Here is a 27,042-nt window from a genome sequence, read left to right on the forward strand (position 1 = left end):
TTGCAGTCTTCAGGCTCCTGTACCTTCTACCTGAAGGTAACAGGGAGATGAGTGTGTGGCCAGGATGGTGTTTGTCTTTGATGATACTGCCAGCCTTTTTGAGGCAGCGACTGCGATAAATCCCCTCGATGGAAGGAAGGTCAGAGCCGATGATGGACTGGGCAGTGTTTACTACTTTTTGTAGTCTTTTCCTCTCCAGGGCGCTCAAATTGCCGAACCAAGCCACGATGCAACCGGTCAGTATGCTCTCGACTGTGCACCTGTAGAAGTTAGAGAGTCTTCCTTGACAATCCGACTCTCCGTAATCTTCTCAGGAAGTAGAGGCGCTGATGAGCTTTTTTGATAATTGCGTTAGTGTTCTCGAACCAGGAAAGATCTTCAGAGATGTGCACACCCAGGAATTTAAAGTTCTTGACCCTTTCAACCATCGACCTGTTGATATAAATGGGGCTGTGGGTCCCCCTCCTACTCCTTCCAAAGTCCACAATGAGTTCCTTGGTTTTGCTGGTGTTGAGGGCCAGGTTATTGCGCTGGCACCATATGGACAGTTGCTCGATCTCTCTTCTGTATTCTGACTCATCCCCATCAGTAATACGCCCCACAATAGTGGTGTCGTCAGCGAACTTAATGATGGAGTTCGCACTGTGGTTCGCTACGCAGTCATGGGTATAGAGCAGTGGTTCCCAACCTTTTTTTGGCCATGCCCCACCTAATCACCTCTAAAATCCTGATGCCCACCCCCCCCTTTTTTACCCCCAAAAAATTATTTACTCAAAATAACATCTGAAACATAAACTATATATGTTTACCTGATGGAAAATCCAAAAAAATAAAAATCGAAAATTTGGACCCAGACCTCCTCAGTCGCGCTCAATTGCCCCCCTTAAAAATCAAATTGCCCCCCTGTGGGGCGTATGCCCCACGTTGGGAACCACTGGTATTGAGTGAGTACAGCAGGGGGCTGAGCACGCAGCCTTGAGCTGCTCCCGTGCTGATTGTTATCGAGGCTGACACAATTCCACCAATACGAACAGACTGTGGTCTGTGGATGAGGAAGTCGAGGATCCAGTTGCAGAGGGATGCGCAGAGACCCAGTTCTGCGAGTTTGGTAACCAGTTTGGAGGGGATGATTGTGTTAAATGCCGAGCTGTAATCAATGAATAACAGCCTGACATATGAGTTTCTGTTGTCCAAGTGGTCCAGTGCGGAGTGGAGGGCCAGCGAGATCGCATCCACCGTTGATCTGTTGTGGCGGTACGCGAACTGCAGTGGGTCCAGGTTTTTGTCGAGGTAGGAGTTGATTTGCTCCATGATCAACCTCTCAAAGCACTTCATCACCACCGGCGTTAGTGCCACTGGTCGATAGTCATTGAGGCACGTCACCTTACTCTTCTTGGGCACCAGTATAATTGATGCCCTTTTAAAGCAGGTGGGGACCTCAGACCTCAGAAGTGAGAGGTTGAAAATGTCCGTAAAAACTCCCGCCAGTTGGTCCGCACAGGTTTTTAGAACACGACCGGGTATACCATCAGGACCAGGTGCTTTTCGGGGGTTCACCCCTCTGATGGATTTCCTGACATCGGCCTCTGTGACTGAGACTGAAATGCCATCACAGCGAATGGGGGCACATCAGTGTTCTCCCTGTCAAAGCGTGCGTAAAACGCATTGAGCTCGTCAGGGAGTGATGTTACACCGACATTCGAGCTGCCTCCTGGTTTTGCCTTGTAGGAGGTGATTGCATTCAGGCCCTGCCACAGCTGCCGAACATCTGTCTCGTCCTCCAGTTTGGAGCAGAAGTCCCTTTTGGCCTTTTTGATGGCCTTACCAAGGTCGTATCTGGTCTTCATGTAGGCCACTGTATCATTGGAGGTGAATGCCCTGTGTCTGGACTTCAGGAGAGTGCGGATCTCAAAGTTCATCCAAGGTTTCTGATTGGGAAACACGCGGAAGGTTTTTGTAGGGATGCAGTCCTCCACACATTTCTTTATGAAGTCTGTAACGACTGTGGCATATTCGTTCAAGTCCGTTGCCGAGTCCTTGAACATTGCCCAGTCTACATACTCCAAATAGTCCTGGAGTTGTTCTTCTGCCCCCCCCCCCCCCCCCCGACCAGCTCTGTACTGTCCTCACTTCTGGGGGTGCGCACTTTAATTGCTGCCTGAAGGCAGGAAGAAGTAGCACCGCGGTATGGTCAGACTTACCGAAGTGAGGGCGAGGGATAGAACGATAGGCATTCTTAATGGTGGTGTAGCAGTGGTCGAGGGTGTTAGGTCCCCAGGTGCAGCAGGAGACATGTTGGTGGAAGTTGGGGAGTGATTTCTTGAGGTTCGCCTTATTGAAGTCCCCAGCAATGGTGGTAAATGCCTCGGGGTAAGACGTCTGGTGTTTGTTGACCACGGCGTGCAGCTCCTCCAGTGCCAGACGGACGTCTGCCTGGGGTGGGATGTAGACCGCGGTCAGGATAACGGAGGTGAATTCTCTCAGGAGGTAGAAGGGACGGCACTTCACCGCCAGATGTTCGAGGTGTGGAGAGCAGGAGTTGGACAGGACTGCCACGTCTGAACACCACGCAGAGTTGACCATGAGGCAGACGCCCCCTCCTCTCCCTTTCCCAGATGCCAGGGTACGGTCCATGCGATGGATGGAGAACCCTTCAGGCTGGACCGCTCAGTCTGGGGAGCTGGGGGTGAGCCATGTCTCTGTGAAACAGAACACAGAGCATTCCCTCAGCTCCCTTTGATAAAGCAGTCTTGCCCTTAAGTCCTCCACTTTGTTTTCAAGGGACTGTACATTAGCCAGTAGGATAGTAGGGAGAGGGGGCCGAAGGCCCCTGCGCTTCATTCTGACCTGAAGTCCTGCCCGACGGCCACGTTTCCGGACACAATGGAGGCTTCCCCTTTGTTTCCAGGTACTGTACTTGCTGTACCTGCTGTTTCTGCGAACCTGCGCTGGAACAGGGATTCCCACACAGACGGCAGCTCCAGCTCCGTAATGAACAGGGGTTCCCTCAAAGTCGGCAGCTCCAGCTCCGTTGTTCCTGGAAGATCCAGCCCGTCGGCTCTGGGGGTCATCCCGGGGTTTCAAGGTACAGTACCTGTGATCCACAGTCGGGTCGGGAGTTCCACAGCCAGCGTGGGAAAATTTAAAGTCCGGGGTTCCCGCAGCTGCAGGAGATCGCGAAATTGCGAGAGCCTTGAGGTGCTCAAGCAGCTTGTCCGAAACGGCACAGATTTCTGCCGTTTTTCTGATCCAGGTAAGTTGTTGGAAGTTGTAGTTGAGCCTTTTCTTTTCCGGAGCTCCGCAAAAGTCGCCATAGGCAGGCGCCATCATTGTGATCATGGGTGATCATCCACAATCAGTAACCCTTCTCCCCATATCCCTTGATTCCGCTAGCCCCGAGTGCTCTATCTAATACTCTTTTAAATTCATCCAGTGAATTGGCCTCTACTGCCTTCTGTGGCAGAGAATTCCAAATTCACAACTACAAATGTCCAACATAGACACCCCAACAACGAACAAGCTCCCATAATATTATTACATTCTTAAGTCTAACGTACATACATTAGTTAATTCCTACTAATGACAGAACTAGTTTCCCCATCTCTCACTTTTAGTGATTGTTCTTTCTTATCAGTCTTATATGCATTTGATGCCATTTATTACAATACTGTGGAGGTGTGGTTTACAATAGTGTTTATGTAGGTCAGACTTATGGACAAAATAGTCTTAAAAATTGAACCTATTCTTTATCCAGGGCAGCCTGTACTTGAGAGAAATACAAAAAAAAGACAGCTTCTTCTACTCCAGGCTCTGTTTCAGGAAAAGGAGAATCCCAGGCTTTATTTCAATTGCTAGGTATATCGGTATTAATCGATAATATTTTGCAACAAAGCCAATAAAATTATTTTAAAATATTCCTTTTCATCCCAGCAAACAATGACTCAAGGTCAAATACTGGGACTACTACACGAGGATTTCTAACAAATACAAGCCACTGAGCTGGAAGCACGAGCTCAATTCACACACAATAACAATCCACTTTGTAGGCAGGGAATGCACGAGATGTCATACCAGGCACAATGTCTAATTAGTATTACTCAGCTACAGTTCATCGTGGCTACACGTTCCTGCACCAGGAGAATGATTAAATGACAGTAGTGAATATAAATTTAATTATGATCCTTAATCTTTTTCTAAAAAATACCTGCACTCAATGCGACTTAATAGACTGCAACGGTTTCACACTAAATATCAATGCAAATACACAACTACCCGTTGATCCACAAGGTTGTCTGGCATGGTATCAGTATATCATTCAGTTTCAGAAATTAGTCCACTAAAAATGTCGTTAACTAATGCTGAACTCGGCTGTAAATATCATCTATTTCAACTTGCTTGCATGTATAGAGATAAGGAACTAAAGCGCAGTTCACCTTAAGGACAGTGGGGTTTTTTTAACTGGCAAACTATAACACCAAAAATGAAAATTAGTTGACATATGAAACAAGTTGAAAATTAAGCAATGATCAGCAAAGCATGCTAAATTCAAAGGTGCTAAATTCTTTTTTTAAACTGTAAGCAAATCTCAGAAACTAAGAGGAAACACACATTTACAAAATCAAATGAAACCAGTTATCAGGGTCAACAATGTATCCTGGTTTTCTTTATCTATGGACACGCACATCCTCCAAGATGAGCAAACTCCTTCGAATGTGATTCTTAACTTGATAAGATACCTCAATCACAAAATAAATAAAACACACAGTGGCACTTCTAGTAACATAGGATCATTAAAAAATGTTATCAACAGTATTGATATGGGAAAGATACCACTTATTATTTTTAATTATTTAAATGATAGATTATTAGACAACACAGCAGAGGCCAATTGTCCCTTCAGGCCTGTTCCACCATTCAACACGTTTGTATGGCTGATCACTCACTTTAATAACATGCCCACCTCTTTCCCTGTATCCCTTTACTTCTATAGCATTTATCTAGCTATTCACCTCCTTCATGAACATGTGTAGTGATCTTGGAATAGGCTGAATTAAATTGAGTGGATGCGGAGCAGATTTTAGAGTCTAGGACCATAGGGCACAGCCTCAGAATAAAAGGATGTACCTTTAGAATGAAGAGGAATTTCTTTAGCCAGAGACCGGTGAATCGGTGGAATGTATTGCCACAGAAGCCGGTGGAGGCCAAGTCATTGGTTACTTTTAAAACGGAGATTGATTGGTTCTTGATTGGTAAGGTCATCAAAGGCTACTGGGAGAAGGCAGGAGAGTCTGGTTGAGAAGGCAAAATAGATCAGCCATCAGCACATGGTGAAACAGACTCCGTGGGTCGAATGGCCTAATTCTGCACCTCTGTCTTTTGGTTTTATAAATGTTTAATAGGAGCCACTACCTTCCATTATGGAGAATTCCACAGGCGCACCATTCTATGGGTGCAGAGATTTCTCTTCATACTAGTTCTAAAATGCATCCACCTCATCCTAAGGCCGTGATCCTTCGTTCTGGATTTTCCCGCCTCCCTGTATTTAGTTTGTCCAGTCTCACTGGAACTTTATGTTTTTAATAAGATCGCCTCATTCATATACATTCCACTGATTATAGGCCTAGCTAATCGAATATCTCTTGTCATTTCTGCCATCATCTTGCCTTGTGTGTTCCTCCAAGGCAAGAAAATCCAAGGACAAGGAGGTCAAAACTGTAAATACACACCAGATAAAGCTACGTCAAGGCCCTGTAAGGCTGCAGTAAGACCTCCTTACTCCCATACTTAAATTTGCTTGCCTTTCAAACTGCTTTCTTTCAAGATCTGGGATAGGAGGAACCGCAGGCCGCAATTCCAAATCACTACAAACAAAATGGCTCCCGTTCCAAGACACCAAACATACCAATTTAATGAATATCCTAATAATGCTCTTTTACATTAAAGTTTAGTGTTAACTGTTTTTTTTTTAACAAAATCATGCAAAAGGAGAATTAGTTTGACATGGAGCAAATAATATTACAAACTAATGTAAATAACCTGTCCTTGAACTATTTTGCTAATTTATTCTTTTAACGTTACTTGCCATACCCCAGCTGAAACATTCAACTCAGAGTGCGTAAATACGCTTGTAAGAAGGATGCCCTGCTACTTTGTTTAGATGTTGTGAAGTAAGATCCTTTCATTCAGTGATGCAAATATATGCTGCTAAATCATCCCATTATGTGGACATTTTCTTTCGGATACAAGGCTTAAACATTCATGATTTATTATCGCTCTTTTGATCATAGATGGTCACACAAAAATCTTTCGGAACTGACTAAGAGACAGATGAGATAGTCCAGGAAACAAACCTTAATATTATAGGGGTTACAGAAGAACCATTAATTTATTCGCACATACTTCTCCAAGTTCTGCAGATGCTCTCGGACTCTCTGCACCAGACCCATCTTCGTGTCGTTTACCACAAAATCATCGCACCTATAACTAGAAGCAACAAAATGCATATTAGGAACATTCTATAATAATATTTAAAAATATATGTAATATATTAATGTTAGATATGCATTTGCATTTCAAGAAAAAAAAAAAGAGGCACAGGACCTGCAGATGATGGAATCTTGAGCTGCAGTAAACAAATGGGTCAGGCAGCATCTGTGGAGGGAATGGATAGGCGGCATTTTGGATCAAGATCCTGCTTCGGATCGTCTTCTGTTGCCCTCAACAGCAAATCTACACAACAACTTCTGTGCTCCAGTGCAATAAAGATTGATCTCTATACATTTTAGGAGTCCGAAGAAGGGTCCCGATCCAGAAAGTCGTCTGTCCATTCCCTCCACCAGTGCTGCCTGATGCATTATGTTACTTTAGCACTTTGCATTTTAATACATATTGGTTTATTATGTAGCAAGGAAATATGCCTTTCAGCTTGTTGATTCTATACTGACCATCAATTATTTATGTACACTAATCCTACATTAACACTTTTTTTATTCTCCCTACTCTCAACAACTTCAGCCAGAATCTAAAACCCACCCAAACTAGAGGCAATTTAACAAATCCAATTATCCTACCAACTTACATGACTGGACCGGAAACTGGAGCACCCAGAGGAAACTCACAATCACAGGTAATGTCCACACATTAGGCACCCATGGTTAGTGGTTTCTAGCACAGTGAGGCAGCAGCTCGACTAGCTTAAAGCCATGCATCTTTTTTTTCAGTTATAGATCGACCTTTCCTATCAAAAATACATCCATCAGCGGGACCACAAAAGAGCAGCATAGTTTACAAGAACAATTTGCATCGAAGTATTCAAATGAAATAATTATTTACACTGGAAATAGGCAGGCTCAGATTGTCTTGGAAGTTCCAAAGTAACCAGACACAATTGTCTTTATAGACGTCAGTCAATTGATTTACATTAGTTTTTACACTAAACATTTCCAACATGCTATCAACATGTGTGGCTTCTGAAACAAAATTGACCTCCAGTATAAAAATAGTTTACTTCAATAGTAGGGCGGCACAGCGGTAGAGTTGCTGCGTTACAGCGCCAGAAAGCCGGATTCAATCCAGACTCTGTAGTATGTCTGTGTGAGTGTGTGTCTGTGTGAGCATTAGTGTTAATGTTCAGGTACGGCTGGTCTGTGCGGACTCGGGAGCCGAAGGACCCGTTTCCACGTTGTATCTATAAACTAAACGTTCCAGATTACTGGAATTGATGCATTTGCATAGATTCATAACAAAATGTTCAGTTACGGAGCGGTCAAAGTGGCCTGACATTAACATAACTCAAATCTTTGATGTTATGCACATTCGAGCATTTTTTTTTTTTACAATGGGGCCTACAATCCAAAAGTCATATCAATCCGACATTTATTCAAACCCCGAACTTCATTGGGCTAATCAGCTGGAATAGCCACAAAACTGCCCCATACAAGTTAGAATTGTAGCCAAATACACAAGCTAAAAAGACTATAAACAATTCAGTCATTTCAGATTAGCAAAGTGAGGAAATACAAGTACAAAGTGTTCTAAAAAAAAATCTAAAGCATCAACCAAGAAATGTACAACTTCTGATATGTTAGCCCTAGAATTAACTTCACATCAACTTATGTGCACCAATACATAGATGTAAATTCTAAGTCTTTAAAAGCTATTTAGCAGGTACTGCAAAAGAACTGGTTTGATGTGCAAGATTGATCTCTATATATATATATATATTTTACATACATGGTTTAGGTTTATTTTATTGTCACGTGTAACTGAGGTAAAGTGAAAAGCTTTGTTTTGCATTCTTATCAGATATTATACATAAATACAATCACATCAAACTCAAGTACATGAGGTAGAGCAAAGGGGAAGATAGAGTACAGAATATAGTTCTCAGCATTCTTCCATGGACAAGGTTCAATCTCCTCAATGGGGTAGGGGTGAATTGTCAGTATCACAGCTTATGGAAGGACTGTTCAGAAGCTTAATAACACAGAGGGAAGAAGCTCTTCCCAAGTCTGGTGACAATGAGGATGCACCAGAAAATCTATGGCTTCAAGAAAATAATAAGCAGTAATATATGACCAAGGTTTTCCAAACATTCTACTATATATTTTCAAAACAATATAACAGGCACTATTTAGGAGAAATCAGATTTCTAAAAGCACAATGACAGGAGCAAATTAGTAAAATTATAAATTCAGGAACTGATCATTTTTTTTAATTAACCAAATTCTTCAACATTTAAGTTGATTTCTTTTGATCATCCGGTAGGTCGGTTTTAAGTTTGGTCATTCTGCAAAAAACTCAACAAACCATCTTCTTCAATGAATAATGACACCACTGGCCACTAGAATATTCATCAGTGTAGGAAGGAACTGCAGGTGCTGGTTTACACTGAAGATAGACACAAAATGCTGTAATAGCTCAGCGGGACAGGCAGCAACTTTGGATAGAAGGAATGGGTCATTCCTTCTATCCAGAAATGTTGCCTGATCTGGTGAGGTACTCCAGCATTTTGTGTCTATCTTCAGAATATTCATCAGACACGGACTGAATTCTGCCTATTGTCAGAAGTAATAGCTCCCATTCCCAGTGATTTATATAAATGCGGAATACATTTATGAAAATATTGCTGCTCCTAATACATCTACATAAAAGTACCCCATTTCACTTCAATGTTCCACGTGTCATACTCCACATTTTACACGGTAAAATGCACTTTGTCTAATATACCAAAGCACATGAATTTGCAATTTCTGAATATTTTTGAATGTGATCAAGTTTTAAGGGTACAGCAACAATTTAAATAAATGACTGGATCAGTTGATCATAAACACCTTCAAGCATAACAGCTGCAGTCCCACAGCCTCAACACCTTTCCGGATTATCCTTGCATCCCTCATTTCCCTTGGTGTTTCTAAAAAAAATAACACCCTTGAATGCTTCCCTACAGAAGAATTGCAAAGATTCACAATCTTCCATCTTACCCCAAAGAATGAGTAACTCCTAGTTATAAAGTGGCAAACATAAAATCTTGAAATTTTCATCTATCAAGGAGCTTGAAATGGGAGAAATTTTTTTTTTTTTAAATATATAAATAGGATCACCTCTATTCTTTCAGCTTTTGGAAGAAAAGCTGATCTACTCAAAATTACCTTAAAAGCAATCCTTTCATTGTTGGTCAATGGTTCATTATGAAAAGTCAAGAAAGGATTTGCTAATAGGCTTATTAATTCTGGGATCCCAGGCATATTTGTTCAGACCCTTCTCTGTTTCATGGAGTATGCTCAGGGCATTGTTCAAGAACATCAATCAAGATGGGGCAGCAGAGGTGCAGCTGGTAAAGCTGCTGCCTCACAGGACTAGAAACCCAGGTTCAATCCAGACAGGAGATTGTACATTGCCCCTACGGGTACATGGGCTTTCCTCCAGGAGCTCCAGTTGCCCCCCACATCCTAAAACTTCAAGTGGGGGGGGGGGGGGGGGGGTCTCTGTAAGTTGCTCTGTGTGTGTAGGGAGAGGCAATATCGAGAGAATAAAATTGGATTAGATTAGTTTAGCTTAGAATTTCACCATGGAAACAAACCACTTAGCCCACTGAGTCTACACCAATCATCGATCACCCATTCACACTAGTCGTTTGTTATCCCATATTCTCATCCACTCTCTACACATTGGGAAAATTTACCAAGGCCAATTAACCTGCAAACTCGAACATCTCTGGCATACGGGAGGAAACCAGTCACGGGGAGAATGTGCAAACTCCACACAAACGGCACCAGAGGACAAAATAGACCACGGGTCACTGGTGCTGTGAGGCAGCAGCTGTGCCGCCATTAGTGGTTGATGTCGGCGTGGATTCAGTGAGCTGAAGGGTCTGTTTGCATGCTCCACCTCTTAACAGAGGAAGAAAGGAGCCACAAGTGAATGTATTTTTGATGAACTAAAGCAGAAGCAGAAATATGATTTCAATCCATTTAAATTAGTCCAAGAAAATAAAAGCTACATTCCTTAAAAAGAGAACATCTTTAATCTATGGTGTTCACAGAATTGATAAAACCCTTTGGAATTTTCTGTGTGTGTGCGCACAATACTAGACATAATTTATGTAGCAGATACAGCAGCAGTGAAGCAAAGCTGCATAAAAATAGCTTCAATAGCACACTCAAATCACATCATTGCAGTACAAGTAACAGAAGATTACAATATAATGATTGTATGATCATCTATCATCCCTAGCCAAGACTACTTTATTACTAGGACAAGTGAAAAAGGGAGGAAAAATTAAAGAAACAATGAGAATGTGAACTTTGCTCCCCAAGGCAAAGTATAAAGTCATTTGAAGTAGAGTGACCCTCTCATTGCAATCTCCGGAATAGAAAGTCCTGTGGAAAGATAACCTGCTTAAAGCAGGCTTAATCTTTGTTTCATACACATGGCTTTATAACAAGAAATGGCATTCATAACTGACTTTGTCTTCTATTTCAATTAAATTGCAGGCAAAGTACAAACTGCTTTCTGACTATTCCCAAGGTAGCTCTGATGTCTGGGAACAATGCAAGTTCTGGAGTGAACAGTTGCTGCCCTTCAAGCCTTCAGATGTGCTGCATTATTCAGGCCAGGACCCGAGGGGTTGGATTCTATTATAATGGGCTGCTCAGTGTTATAGCTGGTAATGCTGTTGCCTCATACCTTCAGTGGTGCAGGTTTGATCCTGACTTTGGCTGCTGTATGGAGTTTGCATGTTCTCGCTGTGACTTTCCGCCAGGTTATATGGTTTCCTCCCATATCCCCACAGATATAGTAAATTGGATACAGTAAATTGCTGCTAGTTAGATGACTGGCAGGGAATTGGAAGTTGGGAATTAACAGGAATGCAAGAGAGAATATGTTGAAGGGGAAATAAAATTTGCTTATAACAAGCCCATATCGTCTAGTCAATTCCAGTCATCTTTAACGTTCCCAGCAACATATTCTTCCCATGTTCCCATCCACTCTTCCCCCCCTGACCAACCCCAGATTCTATCACCCACTTACACTGGAGGCAATTTACAGCAGTTAATCAACCTACCATCGCTTTTGCATGTAGAAGGAAACCTAGCAACTGGGACATGTCCACTCATGCACAAGGTGAAGATGGAAATTGCCACACATTTCATCACACCAAGGTAAGTGGGAAAATGGGACTAATGGGTATGATCTGCAAGCTGGCATTACAGCAATCCTGCATCATAAGGGAATATGAAATGAAAACCCAACTCATATTAACACAACTAATTCTTTACCCAAGGACATAATTTACAATCTTTTCATCTTTTGCCTTCTTGCTACAACCTGCATTCATTGTACAAATGCCACGGGCCAAGTGTTTATTTGTCCATCTAGCCCATGCTTTGTCTAAAAGGGACACGATTAACTTTGATTCAACACATTTGCTCAAGTTTGCCATGAAACAGAATAATAAAATTTCATAATTTTAAAGCAGTCTGAAAATAAGTGAACAACTTAAATACACAAAAATCAAGATCCAACTTGGAATTGTTGAAATTCAGTTCAGCGAGATGTGAGGCATAACTTCTGGATTTCACCCAAGCTGAATGAACCGAGGACTGATAATGGATTAAACATTGCCTTGTAACTGCTCTGTCACAACATAATACGGCTGTCACCTCCTTTTGGTTTGTTTCCAGAATTATCATCTTCAGCACCAACTTTTCCCAAATATAATTATTGTAGCAATAAATCACAACACATCATCATTAACTTTTTTCCCCCACTGAAGAATATTTTTAGGCAGCATTTTTCCTGAGCACGGGTCATACCAAATCTACCCTACAATGATATAGAGGAACACTGTAGCTAATCCAAACATTTTTGCATTCTTTTTTTTTTAAATTAAGGATAAATTGCACACCTTCAAAACAATTTATTTCAAATAATCAGATTAGAAAATTAAAAATTCTAGCTATATTCAAGTTATATTTACAATTTGCATTGAAAATCATAAGAGCTTTGGAATTCTAGTATACAATCAATGATCAGCTGAAGGAGATCTTCAGAGGAATAGTTAAATGTTTGATCCAAATTTGGGTTGTAAATACAAGCAGAGAGGTTTAAGGAGGAATATTTCATGATGTGAATCCCAAACAGCAGAAGGCATAAATTCTAGGTGTTCTAAAAAGGACCGTATGCACACAAGGACAGAAAATGAATATGCTGAGATGGGAAAGGTTTCTGAGGCAATGTTGCAAGAGTGCTATTATTAAGAGGTGTTTTTTGTTTAATTGCTAAAACCAAAGATCTCATTTTTAATGAAAAATAAAGGATTTGTTGTTCTATCTTGTCCAACCTTCATTCAAAAAGAACCAATACAGGTGCACAACCTTTTATCCGAAAGCCTTGGGACCAGACACTTTTCGTAATTCGGAATTTTTCGGCTTTCGGAATGGAAGATTTTTAGCGTAGATTTTAACGGCTGGCTCAGTGGTAGAGTGCTCGGCTCATATCCGCAAGGTCGCGAGTTTGCGCCTCGATCCCGGCAGTTACTCGATCGCGAGTTTGAGTCTTCAATGTAGTTTTTTCTTGCACAATAGGAGAGAATAGGGAGGTGATCTTAGTGCGGGAGACAAGTGTAGGAGAGGTGTACTGACTGTGTGGGCAGAACTTTGGAAGTGATTGCCCACCATTCTCAAAAGCCGCTGTGTCTCCCTGCCCCTCCAACTCCAGAGGAAGTGGCAGTTCGTCCACAGCCCGAGCTGCGCCACCCCAAGAACAAGACGTACCTTGCACACCATCAGCTTCTGCCCCTACAAGCGTGTTCCTCTGGAGTTGGAGCGGGGCTGCAGTTGCTGATCTGGGATCTCCGTGCTTGCAGTGGGCCTGGGGGTCGGTGTCCCGATGAGGGGGCGCAGCTTGGGCTGTGGGCGAACTGCCACTTGTCGCCGTAGCGGCCCATCGGGGAGCGGCTTCTGGTGGTCCTGACTTCTCTCAGCTCCTGTCCAGGGGGGTGGCCGGAGACGTCAGGACCAACAGGAACCCGCTCCCCGATGGGCCGCTACAGCGACAAGTGGCAGTTTGCCCACAGCCCGAGCTGCGCCCCCTCATCCGCAACCCGGGTTCCTCTGGAGTTGGAGCGGGGCTAGAGTTGCTGCTGGCTGTGAGTCTCTGGGATCTCCGTGCTTGCAGTCGGTGTCCCGTTGGTCCTGACGTCTCCGGCCACCCCCCTGGACAGGAGCTGAGACTGGGAACTGTACCGTCCTTGCCCCCTCCCTCTGCAACTGTACACAGAGCTGCGCCCCCTCATCCGCAAACCCCAAGAAGAAGACGTACCTTGCACACCATCAGCTTCTGTCCCTACGGGGAAGCGTGTTCCTCTGGAGTTGGAACGGGGCTGGGCTGGGGGTCGGTGTCCCGTTGGTCCTGACGTCTCCGGTGACTGGCACTGACCTGCTGGCATCGCCGACGTGAAGACAGTGCAAAGCCCCCGCGCCGGTGCAATGGGCGGGGAGCTGGAGAGGGGAGGGAAGGGGTCACACACATGGCCGGGAAGCAGAGGGGTGTAGGTGGGGTGAAACTGAAGGGTGCGACAATCTGCTGCTGCCTGCCCGCTGAGTTAAAAAGTTCCCACGCAAGACTCACGATACACTGTGTATCTTGAGTCTACCGTGGGAACTTTTTAACTCGGCGGGCAGGCAGCAGCAGAGTGTCAATTATTAACCCTCCCGCGCAATATACCCTCACCTTCTCTTTTATGAATGGGGATTTAGTTCCCCTTTCTTCAAGGACCGACCGGAGGTTCCACTGTCACCTCTGTGGGCCGCCCTCGGTGAACGTCTTCAAGGACCTTTCTTCAAGGACCGAAAAAATTTCCGCTATTCGGAGCTTTTCGTTATTTGGAATTTCGGATAAAAGGTTGTGCACCTGTACTATTAGTTCTGGGCTTTTCAGAACCTCGTTGAAATACCTTAGAACGGTAATAATCAAACCTGCAGCCCAGCTCGAAATTTTTCATTTCCTGAACTATATTTTGACCAACTCAGAAAATAAATTACTGATATTCTATTAGCTGGAACATCCTCAGGACATGAAATGATAAATTGACCCAAGTCTATTCATTCTAGTGCAGAGAAATAGTCAGCTTTTTTACTTTGATATTCAGTCTGTTGAAAAGGCTATCAGTTTCAATCAAAACACACAAACCAGTACCTGCTCGGGTTTCCTGAGGCAAATGTTATTTAGCCTCGAAGGTCAAACAAAGAAGTCCTTTAAATTCCAACAGAAGGTACATTAAAACTGCATACCAAGCCTTGTGGCTTGAACAAATTACTACCTGCATTCAAAGATTTAATATCCAAGCTTCACATACCAGTAGGTGCTGTAACTGCTGCAATCCATACATACTGCATGCTGCAGCTTCTCCTTTTCATGCTTTTCTGATTTTTTGACATTGTTGGAATGAATCTGGGAATCTTCATAGTGTTTCTTGGCATGCCCATTCACATATCTGCAAAATAAAATGCAACGTTCTTTGGTTTCAAAGTATTCACCATTTATTGAGAACAGAACTTTTTAAACAGTGACGCTTGGAATACCAAGTGCTGTACTGTCAGAGATATCATTCTCCAGTTCCACTTGACGCTGCAGTCAAATGCAAATAAAAATCTATGGCACTTTAGGGATGTTCTCCTGGAGAATAGTTAGCCCTCAACTGATACCCACAAAAGCAGAATAACTGCACATTTACTGTACTGCTGATTACAGGAGTTAACTGCAAGTCATTGGCTACATTGCACATTCAAGTGCTTCGGGGTATAACAGAGCAGCAAAAATGGAAGTTCGTAGATCAACACTAATATTTAACCACGTTAATTTCAAACATTTTATGCAACTTGCTCCCCTCTTACACCAATCCTGGTGGTTCAAGTATTACAGGGTATATATTAGTGCGACCTGTGATATGTACTTGTTTGCTGCATCTCAGCCAAGGTAGCACAGTGGAAATTTGGCTCTGACACTTCAAAATTAATGAAACACGAAAGCACAGAAGACAATATTATTCAACATTGCTCACTGCATCAGCCTCATAATTAAAAAAAAAAAAAAAAAACAGATAAAACTGAGATGCCTTGACCTGATGAACAAAACCTACTTCCCTAAACAGAGCAGACAATGGCTTGAATGAATGGCCCTCAGTAATACAGTGGAAAGATTAGAGGGAGGTTGAGGAAAACCTTTCTATCTAAAGAAGAGTGGGAGGCCTAAAATTTACCACATGAAACAAGATGGTCAAGGCAAAATCTCTCATCATTTTTGAAAAATTGGTCGGATGAGCACAATAGGACCATATCCCGCAAAGCAAGCTGGGGAGTGGGGCTATTAAAACAGTACAACCTCCAAATAAGCGAGTTCGGTATTCCGCAAAAACACAATGAATCATGGGATTTGTGAAAGGTCACTCACTATAAAGAAAAAGTGAACAAGGCGCTGACTGTATAAACTGTATATACATTTTAATCTTTATTCATGATTTATGTGAAAAAATATTTAATCTGAGGATCGGGGGTGCCATGTAGCGGGAGAGCGGGGTGTAAGAGCGAGATAGAGCTGGCAGAAGCGAGTGGGGGGGGGGGGGGGAAAGAAAGAGACAGGACCGGTAGAGAGACATTGACAGCAGCTGCACGCACACAAGCCCGCGCCTCATCCGCAGCCAGGATCGAACCCGGGTCACCGGCGTCACAAGCGCCGCCGAACCACCACTGGACCGCGCGGAGAAGCGCCAACCTCAGCTCAACTCCACCTGAGCTGGAGCCAACACCCCCCCCCCCCCGCACCGGCTGCAAGTCCGGGATAGCCACCCGGGGCCACCCCAGACAGGGACGGGACACCCAGGAGGGGACAGCCCAGCAGCACCTCAATCACGCCTGCAGCGCCGGAGACCCGGGCCCGACACCGACCACGGACGAAACGCAGCACCACAGCTACGAGAATATTTATAGCGAGTGACCTATGACCTGGGCATGCGCAGTCAGAATACCGAACTCGCTTATAAACTCTGAACTTCATGGACTTGGGGGCATTGTTTTTGTCTTTGCACTGTTACTGTTTTGTTTTTTTAAAGACGCGTATATACACACATTAATACATATACATCAATAAATACACTGAACAACTTTGTTCTTGTAATGGTGTTTACAAAGTCCTATATTAAATATATGTTATGCGGCTGCAAGCAAGAATTTCATTGTTCCGTTTCGAGGCATTCGACAATAAAACACTCTTAACTCTCGAACCAAATCATTCCATCTGGCATAATATAACAGTACAAATGGCCTCCTCCTGCACCATGAATTACGATGACTATACGCGTGAATCCAATTAAAGCAAGGAGATTTTGCATAAATAGACCCAGAGGCTATAAGAAATAAAGCAGTCCGGAATGCTTATGTTCACAACTTGAATACTGAAGCCCAAGAGTCAGAAACTTCATTAGCTTAAGAGGCTGTGTATATTTACCAGCCAGTACACCAAGTCAATGTCATTCCCAGCATGGGTCAGAGATGCCACTTTCTGAGTTGTGAAATTAAGCCTTGTCTGCTCACTCAGGTAGACACTACTGCACAATTTAGAAGAGAATGGAAGTGGCATCCAACATGCCTTTGCCTACAGGTATGCCTCAAACAACCCTACAAAACAAACAAGCTGCTGAAGAAATTCAGGTCACACAGCATCTGTGGAGGGAATGGACAGTTGACATTTCAGGTTGAGACCTTTTCTCGGGACTGAAAGAGTGGAGGGGAGATGGCCAGCATAAATAAGTGAGTGGTGGTGGTGGCGTGGTGTGCAACATGACCTGGCATATAGGTGGATCCTGGCGAGGAGAAGCGGTTGGTGGATGGGGCAGGCAAGGGAGGGAGGGGTGGAGAAAACAACAGGTTGGGATGTGATAGGTGGAGGTAACCCGGAGCTGCATATGATGGAAGCTGATGGGAATGGGCAGGGGTTGGGAGATGGAGTACGGGACCACATACAGGAGAGATGGGCAAATGGGAAGTGGAGGGGGAGAGGGACTCTTTGGAGGAGTGTGTGGGACAAGGGTGTATTGAGTAGATGGGGAAGAAGCTGCGAGGGAGCAGGATATTGTAGGGGAAGCAGGAGTGAGTGTCTGTGTGTGTGTGTGTGTCTGTGATCTGAGTGGATATGGGTAACTGCTGGGGGGGAGGGGGGAAGCAGAAAAGCCAAGTTAGAGAATTCAATATTCATACCGTCAGAATGCAGAATACCAAGGTGGAATACGAGATGCTGTCCCTCTAGTATGCGTTTGGTCTCACTCACTGATCGCCAGCCTAATGCCACTGGATCTCGTTGCACCCAACCGCCCCCAGACTGGGCCCCTGATGTTGATGCCACCAAGTCCCACGCTCTTCCCCTGCCAGTGGCCACATCACACCCCTCCATCCACCTCTCATCGTGTCCCCATCCCACGATTCTAAACTCTTCTCTCTCCCTCTACACTACTCCACTAACCCCATGTCTGTCTCCAGCTCCAAACCCTGCCGTGTCTTCAAACCCATGACCCCACATTGATGCCAAGCAATTTGACCTCTGCGGGCGCCTCACCTCTCTATCCCTCCACCCACACCTCAGTTGAGTTCATGACGTTCTCCTCTTCTGTCGCCTCCACCTCCATTTTTATTTTTCCTTGGGGGGGTGGGGGGACCTCTGATTATTTTTTTCTCATCTCCAACAAATCTTGTCACCTTAGACACCTCATCTTGCTAATAAGACAATGATCTTTCCACTCCTCATACCCACGTCAACCTGACAGGCCCCACCAATCCCAACCTCGTCACTAAATCTGTAGATAAGGGTGGGCCATTGAGGTCTGGGGGAGTGACCCCTGCCTTGCAGACGCTCTCGGACAACTCTTCATACCTACCCTTTGACCCCGACCCAAACAATCAACCCCAGGCCACTGTCTCACATACGATCACTGATATCATCATTTCAGGACATCACAATTCTCTAACTCCAAACAGGATTGTCCTGGCACCCCCATTGTTTCTGATTCTTCTTGTCCCAACTGAACTCATCTCCTCATATCTTGACTCGATCGTGTCCCCGCTTGTCCAGCATCTTTCCACTTGCATCTGAGACACCTTGCACTCCACCATTTCAACAACTTCCAATTCCCCAGGCCCACTGCCTTATGTTCACTATGGATGTACAGTCCCTATACCCCATCAAGAAGGCCTCAGGGCTCTGTTTCTAGGAACAGGGACTCAATCTGTCCCCCTCCGTCTGGCAGAATTGCGTTACCCTTGCAGCTTATCTTCAACTCCTGCCACTTTCTATTAATGAAAGGTATAGCTATGGGCACGCAAATGGACTCTAACTATGCGTGCCCCTTTGTTAGAAACATAGAAATTAGGTGCAGGAGTAGGCCATTCGGCCCTTCGAGCCTGCACCGCCATTCAATATGATCATGGCTGATCATCCAACTCAGTATCCCGTACCTGCCTTCTCTCCATACCCTCTGATCCCCTTAGCCACAAGGGCCACATCTAACTCCCTCTTAAATATAGCCAATGAACTGGCCTCGACTACCCTCTGTGGCAGAGAGTTCCAGAGATTCACCACTCTCTGTGTGAAACAAGTTCTTCTCATCTCGGTTTTAAAGGATTTCCCCCCTTATCCTTAAGCTGGATAGGCAGGAGGAAACGCAAACAGCTTTGCCACTGCCAGGTCCTGCATGAAGAACTGCTCAGACCACGCGGATGAGATCTACCCTGAGGATGGTAGATGATGCGTCACTTATATGGAACTCTATGGTTGCAGTCAGACACAAAAAGCTGCAGTAACTCAGCTGGTCAGACAGCATCTCTGGATAATAGGAAGAGGTGATATTTTGGGTCGAGACCCCACTCCCTTACCCACTCTCCCCACCCCACAGTTCCCCTCCATCCCGGGCCCTGTAAAATGTTCGTCTATTAATTTTTTTTCGCCCTGGAACGTCGAAGGCTAAGTGGCGCAGCGGTAGAGTTGCTGCAATACAGCGCTGGAGACCCGGGTTCCATCCTGACTGTGAGTGTTGTCGGTATAGAGTTTGTACGTTCTCCCTGTGACCTACGTGTGTTATCCCGGGGTGCTCCGGTTTGCAGGCTAATTGGCTTGGTAAAATTGTAAATTGTCCCTAGTATGTAGAATAGTGTTAGTATACAGGGTGATCGCTGATTGGCGCGGACCCGGTGGGCCGAAGGGCCTGTTTCCATGCTATATCTCTAAACTAAACTAAACCTGGTAGAAGTATGTGAAATTGTGAGAGGCATAGATAGAAAGTCAGAACCTTCCTCTCAGGGTGGAAATGTCAAAGATGTACTGCCTAGGGTAGTCTGCTGTAGGATTCGACCCCTTGTCCTGGACTTCCCCAACATCGGGAGCAATCTTCCTGCATCTAGCCTGTCCAACCCCTTAAGAATTTTATGTTTCTATAAGATCCCCTCTCAATCTCCTAAATTCTAGAGAGTATAAACCAAGTCTATCCAGTCTTTCTTCATAAGACAGTCCTGACATCCCAGGAATCAGTCTGGTGAACCTTCTCTGCACTCCCTCTAGGGCAATAATGTCCTTCCTCAGATTTGGAGACCAAAACTGTACGCAATACTCCAGGTGTGGTCTCACCAAGACCCTGTACAACTGCAGTAGAACCTCCCTGCTCCTATACTCAAATCCTTTTGCTATGAAAGCTAACATACCATTCGCTTTCTTCACTGCCTGCTGCACCTGCATGCCTACAGTCTGAAGAAGGGTTTCGGCCCGAAACGTCGCCTATTTCCTTCGCTCCATAGATGCTGCTGCACCCGCTGAGTTCCCCCAGCAATTTTGTGTACCTTGCCTACTTTCAATGACTGGTGTACCATGACACCCAGGTCTCGCTGCATCTCCCCTTTTCCTAGTCGGCCACCATTTAGATAATAGTCTGCTTTCCTGTTTTTGCCACCAAAATGGATAACCTCACATTTATCCACATTATACTGCATCTGCCAAACATTTGCCCACTCACCCAGCCTATCCAAGTCACCTTGCAGTCTCCTAGCATCCTCCTCACAGCTAACACTGCCCCCCAGCTTAGTGTCATCTGCAAACTTGGAGATATTGCCTTCAATTCCCTCATCCAGATCATTAATATATATTGTAAATAGCTGGGGTCCCAGCACTGAGCCTTGCGGTACCCCACTAGTCACTGCCTTCCATTGTGAAAAGGACCCGTTTACTCCTACTCTTTGCTTCCTGTTTGCCAGCCAGTTCTCTATCCACATCAATACTGAACCCCCAATGTCGTGTGCTTTAAGTTTGTATACTAATCTCTTATGTGGGACCTTGTCGAAAGCCTTCTGGAAGTCCAGATACACCACATCCACTGGTTCTCCCCTATCCACGCTACTAGTTACATCCTCGAAAAATTCTATAAGATTCGTCAGACATGATTTACCTTTTGTAAATCCATGCTGACTTTGTCCAATGATTTCACCACTTTCCAAATGTGCTGCTATCCCATCTTTAATAACCGACTCTACCGATGTTAGACTAAAGCGGCCTTTTCACGGGGCGACTTGACGCAAGAGTTAACCGGAGTTTAACATCGTGGGAACCTCGTGCGATAACAGTACGGCATTCGTGGACCACCGTGGACCACCGTAGCGCTAACGGCAGGTCATCGTGTAACTTGGTCACTCAGGAGAAAATTCAAGAAAGTTTGAATTTCTCCAAGAGTGACTTGTACACTTGTGGTTGAGTATTGCAACATTATATGAACGTAGTGGCCAGTGCGATATCCGTAATAACTCTTGCGGGTACCGTGGGAACTCCTGCGAACGGTGAACCCGGAAGCTGGACAGAGGGAACGGTGAGTAAAAATTATCTTATGTGGGATTGAATTTAAAAAATAAATTAAAATAAAGATTTGCATCCGCATATGGACATCAACTTATTCATGAGTTATGTTAATGAGATTCAAGAAAATAACTATAATCTTTAAAAGGGACTTTAAAAGGGACTTTACTGAAAGGTTACGCATTTTTATGGTCCGTGAGAAATTTTTCACATGTACTTCTTTGAGAGATACAGGTCGGAGTCCTCGGGTCCAGGGGTCCGGAACGCTACCAATCAATGTTGTACAGAGACCCGTGTAAGGAGTGAACTGCACATGCTGGTTTAAACCGAAGACAGACACAAAAAGCTGGAGTAACTCAGCGAGTCAAGCAGCATCTCTGGAGAAAAAAAGCTGATGTTTCGGGACGAGACACATCTTCAGACTCAATTCCGATTAGGCTGTCTGAAGAAGGGTTCCGGTGTTGGGGGAGTCCAGAACCAGGGTCCCAGTTTTACAGTCTACCGTGGGAACTCTTTAACTCAGTAAAGTAAAGTAGCCTTTATTGTCATATCAGCGCACAGGCAGCAGTTGACTGTTGCTCTATTCAGTTTCCCAGGGGGTCGGGACGGGACTGGAGTTGGGAGAGAAAGGTGGGGGAGTCGAGGGAGAGGAGGGGGAGACAGATGGGGGTGTCTTCATTTACTGACGGCGGGTGTCTGTCACTGAAACAGGCAGGTGAGAGTTCACATCCACCTTGTGTGTGCCTCTCTCTCTCTCTCCCTCCCTCTTACACAGGCTGAGAGACTCTGCCTCTGTGAGTGTACGTCTCTTTCTCCCCCTCTCCCACACACAGTAAGACCGAGGTACTGTGCTCAGTCCATCTGTGTCTCCCACATACACAGTAAAATATGTCTCCAAATGAGCCAATTCAACCAAGGGAGGATATATATAGTGTGTGAAAAAAAAAGTTACATCATTTGTGTCACGTGTAGTTCACGATGTTCATTCAAGATTTAACGGGAAAGCTCGGGAAACGGACAAGTTCACTCGCACAAATAGCAGAAATGCCGAGTACCGTGGGAACTCTTTATCTACTGCCGTTATATCGTGCGAGACTCGTGCTGGACCACGACCTCTTCACTCTGGTGACATCTTGCGTCAACTCGCCCCGTGAAAAGGCTGCTTAACTGGTCTGTAATTCCCCGTTTTTTCTCTCCCTCCCTTCTTAAAAAGTGGGGTTACGTTTGCTACCCGCCAATCCTCAGGAACTACTCCAGAATCTAAAGAGTTTTGAAAGATTATTACTAATGCATCCACTATTTCTGGAGCTACTTCCTTAAGTACTCTGGGATGCAGCCTATCTGGCCCTGGGGATTTATCGGCCTTTAATCCATTCAATTTACCCAACACCACTTCCCGGCTAACCTGGATTTCACTCAATTCCTCCAACTCCTTTGACCCGCGGTCCCCTGCTATTTCCGGCAGATTATTTATGTCTTCCTTAGTGAAGACGGAACCAAAGTAGTTATTCAATTGGTCCGCCATATCCTTGTTCCCCATGATCAACTCACCTGTTTCTGACTGCAAGGGACCTACATTTGTTTTAGCTAATCTCTTTCTTTTCACATATCTATAAAAACTTTTGCAGTCAGTTTTTATGTTCCCTGACAGTTTTCTTTCATAATCTATTTTTCCTTTCCTAATTAAGCCCTTTGTCCTTCTCTGCTGGTCTCTGAATTTCTCCCAGTATGCTGCTTTTTCTGGCTAATTTGTACGCATCATCCTTCGCTTTGATACTATCCCTGATTTCCCTTATTAGCCATGTAGAGCATTGTGTGCAGCTTGTAGAAATTGTAGATTTTAAAGCTACCATTTTCCCCACATCAATATCACCGCCCTGCCCTCAAATTCACTTGGGCCAACCCCTAGCCACTGGCCATCTCCCCTCCACTCTTTCATCCAAAGGTCTCGATCCAAAATGACAACTGTACATTAGAGAGAGACTATCCATTATACAGATACTGTCTGACCCGAGGAGTTCCTGCAGCGATTTGCTTTTTGCTCCAGATTCCAGTATCATGTTCACTAAACAAAAATCCTGGTAACTATCAATGTCCTGCTGTTGTGGCTAACATTTATCCCTCAACAAGAGCAGGTTCACTACCACAAATCAACAAATAAACTCTCAAAAGAACAGTCAAAGGTGGAGATATGCAAACATCACCAAGAATGACTGCTAGCCTGCAGGATATGGTGCAAAAGGTATAAAACAAGATTACCTGCTGAAATAATCAAAGTTGGATGAGAGATGGGGGGATTTATAAACAATAAGGATTTTGCAATTTTTCAAAATTGCTATTTAATTTATTTTAATCAACAGCCTAATTTTTAAACCTGGCTGATTTAGCCCATCAGTTGTATCAGTGAAAGAGCAATACAAACTGCTCTCCTGTTCCTGCTGGGCAGCATCATGAAGGACAGGTGGCAGAAGAGAAGCAATGTTATTTTTAAATAATCCCTGTCAAACTAAGATTTAACTAATCCTCTCACCAGCCAAAGTATGGGCTGTAAACAGAATGTTACTTCTACATGTGATAAACTGAAAAATTCCTATCTAAAAAGATAACAAGGCCTAAAAAAATGTTTTCAGAAATGAAAGATTTGCTTAACATAAATAAAAGACTCCTTGGGAGATTTTGAACAGCATGAGCACCAGACTTTCCTTCCATATTTTCTGTAAAATAGTTGGAGCCAAATTAGGTTAAAAAAAAAAATCAGCTCAATAGAAAAAAGCAAAAGACAGGGTGATAGGGATCACCATCTCTCAGATGCTGCGGTTGGCTTCTTATTTTGCGCGACATCAAGTTTCAAGAATAGTTTATTGTCACAAGTATCTGAACAGTGATATGTTTTGTTTTGCATACAACCCAGTAAAATCATACAGCAGACCTCACCCTAGGCAGTACACAAGAGTCGCGACGACAAAGTTACAAAGGTTCACCGAACTAAATTATATAGGTTGATAATTCACACTTGAATTTAGGGAACACGAATAAGAATAGAGAATAGAATAGAATACGTTTATTGTCATTGCACAAACATTAAGTAACTTGGAGATATCACTAAAGAGCAGACTTCTTGGCTTGGAAGTTGTATGCACCATGAAGGCAATGCTGCTATTTGTTTTGTGATTTTGTTATCATTATTGACTGAGTATCAAATATAGCATGAACTTTATGCACAAAGTTTACACTATCCCCAAAGCCACCTCAGGAATAGTGCAAATTACAACCCAGTATATATTCAGCACAAGTTATCATCATAATCATACTTTATTAGCCATATTTTGCAACATACGAGGAGTTTGGTTTGCCATACAGCCATCATACCATTAAAAAACAACAAAATACATTTTAACATGAACATCCACCACAGTGACTCCTCCACATTCCTCACTGTGATGGAAGGCGAAAAAAAGTTCAATATCTTCCCTTCTTTGTCCTCGCGCGGTCGGGTGCCTCGAGCCTTCCGTTGACAGGACGATCTTGGCTCCCGCAGTCGGCGGCGGGCCCTCCGTGTCGGAGCGATCAAGCTCCTGCATCGGGGGAGGATGTCAGCTCCCCGCGCTAGTCGAACCTTCTGCGACTGGAGCTTCCCGACATCAGTCTCCACCTGAGACTGCGAGCTCCACGATGTTGAAATCTGCAGGATGCGGTTGGAGCGTCGATCCCAAGCAAGGGATAAGACCCCGGCCCCGTGGTGGGGCTCAAAGTCAGTCCCGAGCAAGGTCTCCAGCTCCATGTTAGGCTGCAGAGCAACCGGAGATACGATCCGGAAAACAATCGCTTCTCGGACAAGGTAAGCGATTGAAAAAGTTTCCCTCGATCCCCTCCCCCACATAAAACAAACCAGTGAACATCAACACAAACTTTTAAAACACACTAAAAATAACAATAAAAGACAAACAGACTGTTGGCGAGGCTGCCATCGTGCGGCGCCTCCTGGTCATATTCACAAGTGGACATACAAATAAATTAAAACAATTTCTTTATGGCTATGAATCTAACAGGCATGTTCCTTATGCAAGTAATTCGCATATCGCTGTTCCTTAATTGTTACACATGACAATAAAAGACCTTTGAAACCTTGAACCTTTGAAGTAATAGTTCAGCTGTGGTAAAAATAGTGAGAAACATGCTACATGGTTCTCCATGAACTAGATGCAACATGGAAACCCCTTTGAATTTCTTGAAGGCTTAGTTTAGAGATACAGCACAGAACTGGCCCTTTGGCCCACCAAGTTCACACCAAACAGCGATCCCCACACATAAACACTACCCTACACATATGAGGGACAATTTTACATTAATACCAAGCCAATTAACCTGCAAGTCTGTACGTCTTTGGAGTGTGGGAGACAACCAAAGATTTCGGAGCAAACCCATGCAGGTCACAGGGAGAACGTACAAACTCCGTACAGACAAGCACCCCTAGTCAAAATCGAACTCGGGTCTCTAGCGCTGAAAGGTAGTAGTTCTAATGCTGCGCCATCGTGCAGCGATATTCAACAGCAAACCAAACACTAACAGTGAGAGGTTCATCTGATACTGAGTTATGGATATCATGACAAATGTGTGAGGTGTCGCATATATTTGGAAATAAAATTGGGGTTGCTAGACCTACAAAGTGTGACATTAAGCTGGTGGGTCATGAAACGCATCAGCAACATCGGTAGGTAGAGAACTAAATATACAAGTTCTCTGGCACAATGGCACAGCCGGTGGAGCTGCTGCCTCACAGCACCAGAGACCCTGGCTCACTCCTGACTCAGGTGCTGTCAGCATGGAGCTTCCACACTTCCCTTGCGACAGTGTGGGTCACAAGCAAGGTTTACCTCCGACAAAGATGCGCAGGTTTGTAGGTTAATTGTCCTCTGTAAATTGTCCCTAGTGTGTTGTCCCTAAATCTAAATTTTATTAGTTATTTATGTTATGACATCGGATGGAAGCTGCATACAAAATCTCGTTGCGCTTATGTGCAATGACAATAAAATATATTATTATTATTATTATTGGGAGTGGAATGTAAAAGTAGGATAACATGGAACTAGTGTGAACAGCTGATCAATGGCAAGTGTGGACTTGGTGGGCTGAAGAGCCCTCCCACCCCAACCATGGACTGTTTGCCCTCCTCCCATCAGGGAGGCGGTACAGGAGCCTCAGGTCTCGTACCAGCAGGATGAGGAACAGCTTCTACAATTATACCATCACATTGCTGAACTCGGAGTCCCGCCGATAGATTTCTCTGGTCCCTCCGTCCCCATTGTTTAATTATTCTGTATTTTTGATTATTCTGTATCTTCTTTTTTTTAAATTTCTATATGCACTACTACTACGGACTGACGCAAAACTGCATTTCGTTGTACCCATACTTAGTATTTGTGCAATGACATTAAAGTTGAATTGAAGAGCTTGTTTAGATGCTGTATCTTTCAATCAAAGAACAAAAACAGATAAACAAAAATAAAAATGTCTGCCAGGCTGTCAGATCAGACCCATTGTGTAGTCAAAGCACTAATTTAAAAGTATTCAAAACATTTAGACAACCACTTTCTCAGAAACTACTTCCCTCTCTCAAAACATGTATTGCCTGAAACAGAAATTCAAATCTTGACAGTA

At 44.1% G+C, this 27,042-nt stretch overlaps 1 protein-coding gene across 4 annotated transcripts in view; it reads right to left on the bottom strand.

Moving 5' to 3' along the window:
• The window catches only part of usp3 (ubiquitin specific peptidase 3), an 87,206-nt gene that overhangs the window by 47,896 nt on the left and 12,268 nt on the right, over positions 1 to 27,042 (bottom strand). For all 4 annotated transcript variants that reach the window (XM_033014976.1, XM_033014975.1, XM_033014978.1 and 1 more), the window contains 2 exons: positions 14,861 to 14,998; positions 6,400 to 6,483 (listed from right to left, as the gene is read on the bottom strand). In XM_033014976.1, the coding sequence (XP_032870867.1) occupies positions 6,400 to 6,483; positions 14,861 to 14,998 (222 nt within the window). The remainder of the gene's footprint in view (positions 1 to 6,399; positions 6,484 to 14,860; positions 14,999 to 27,042) is intronic.

This window comes from Amblyraja radiata, chromosome X, assembly GCF_010909765.2.
Source record: "Amblyraja radiata isolate CabotCenter1 chromosome X, sAmbRad1.1.pri, whole genome shotgun sequence".
In the NCBI taxonomy this organism is placed as follows: Eukaryota; Metazoa; Chordata; class Chondrichthyes; order Rajiformes; family Rajidae; genus Amblyraja; species Amblyraja radiata.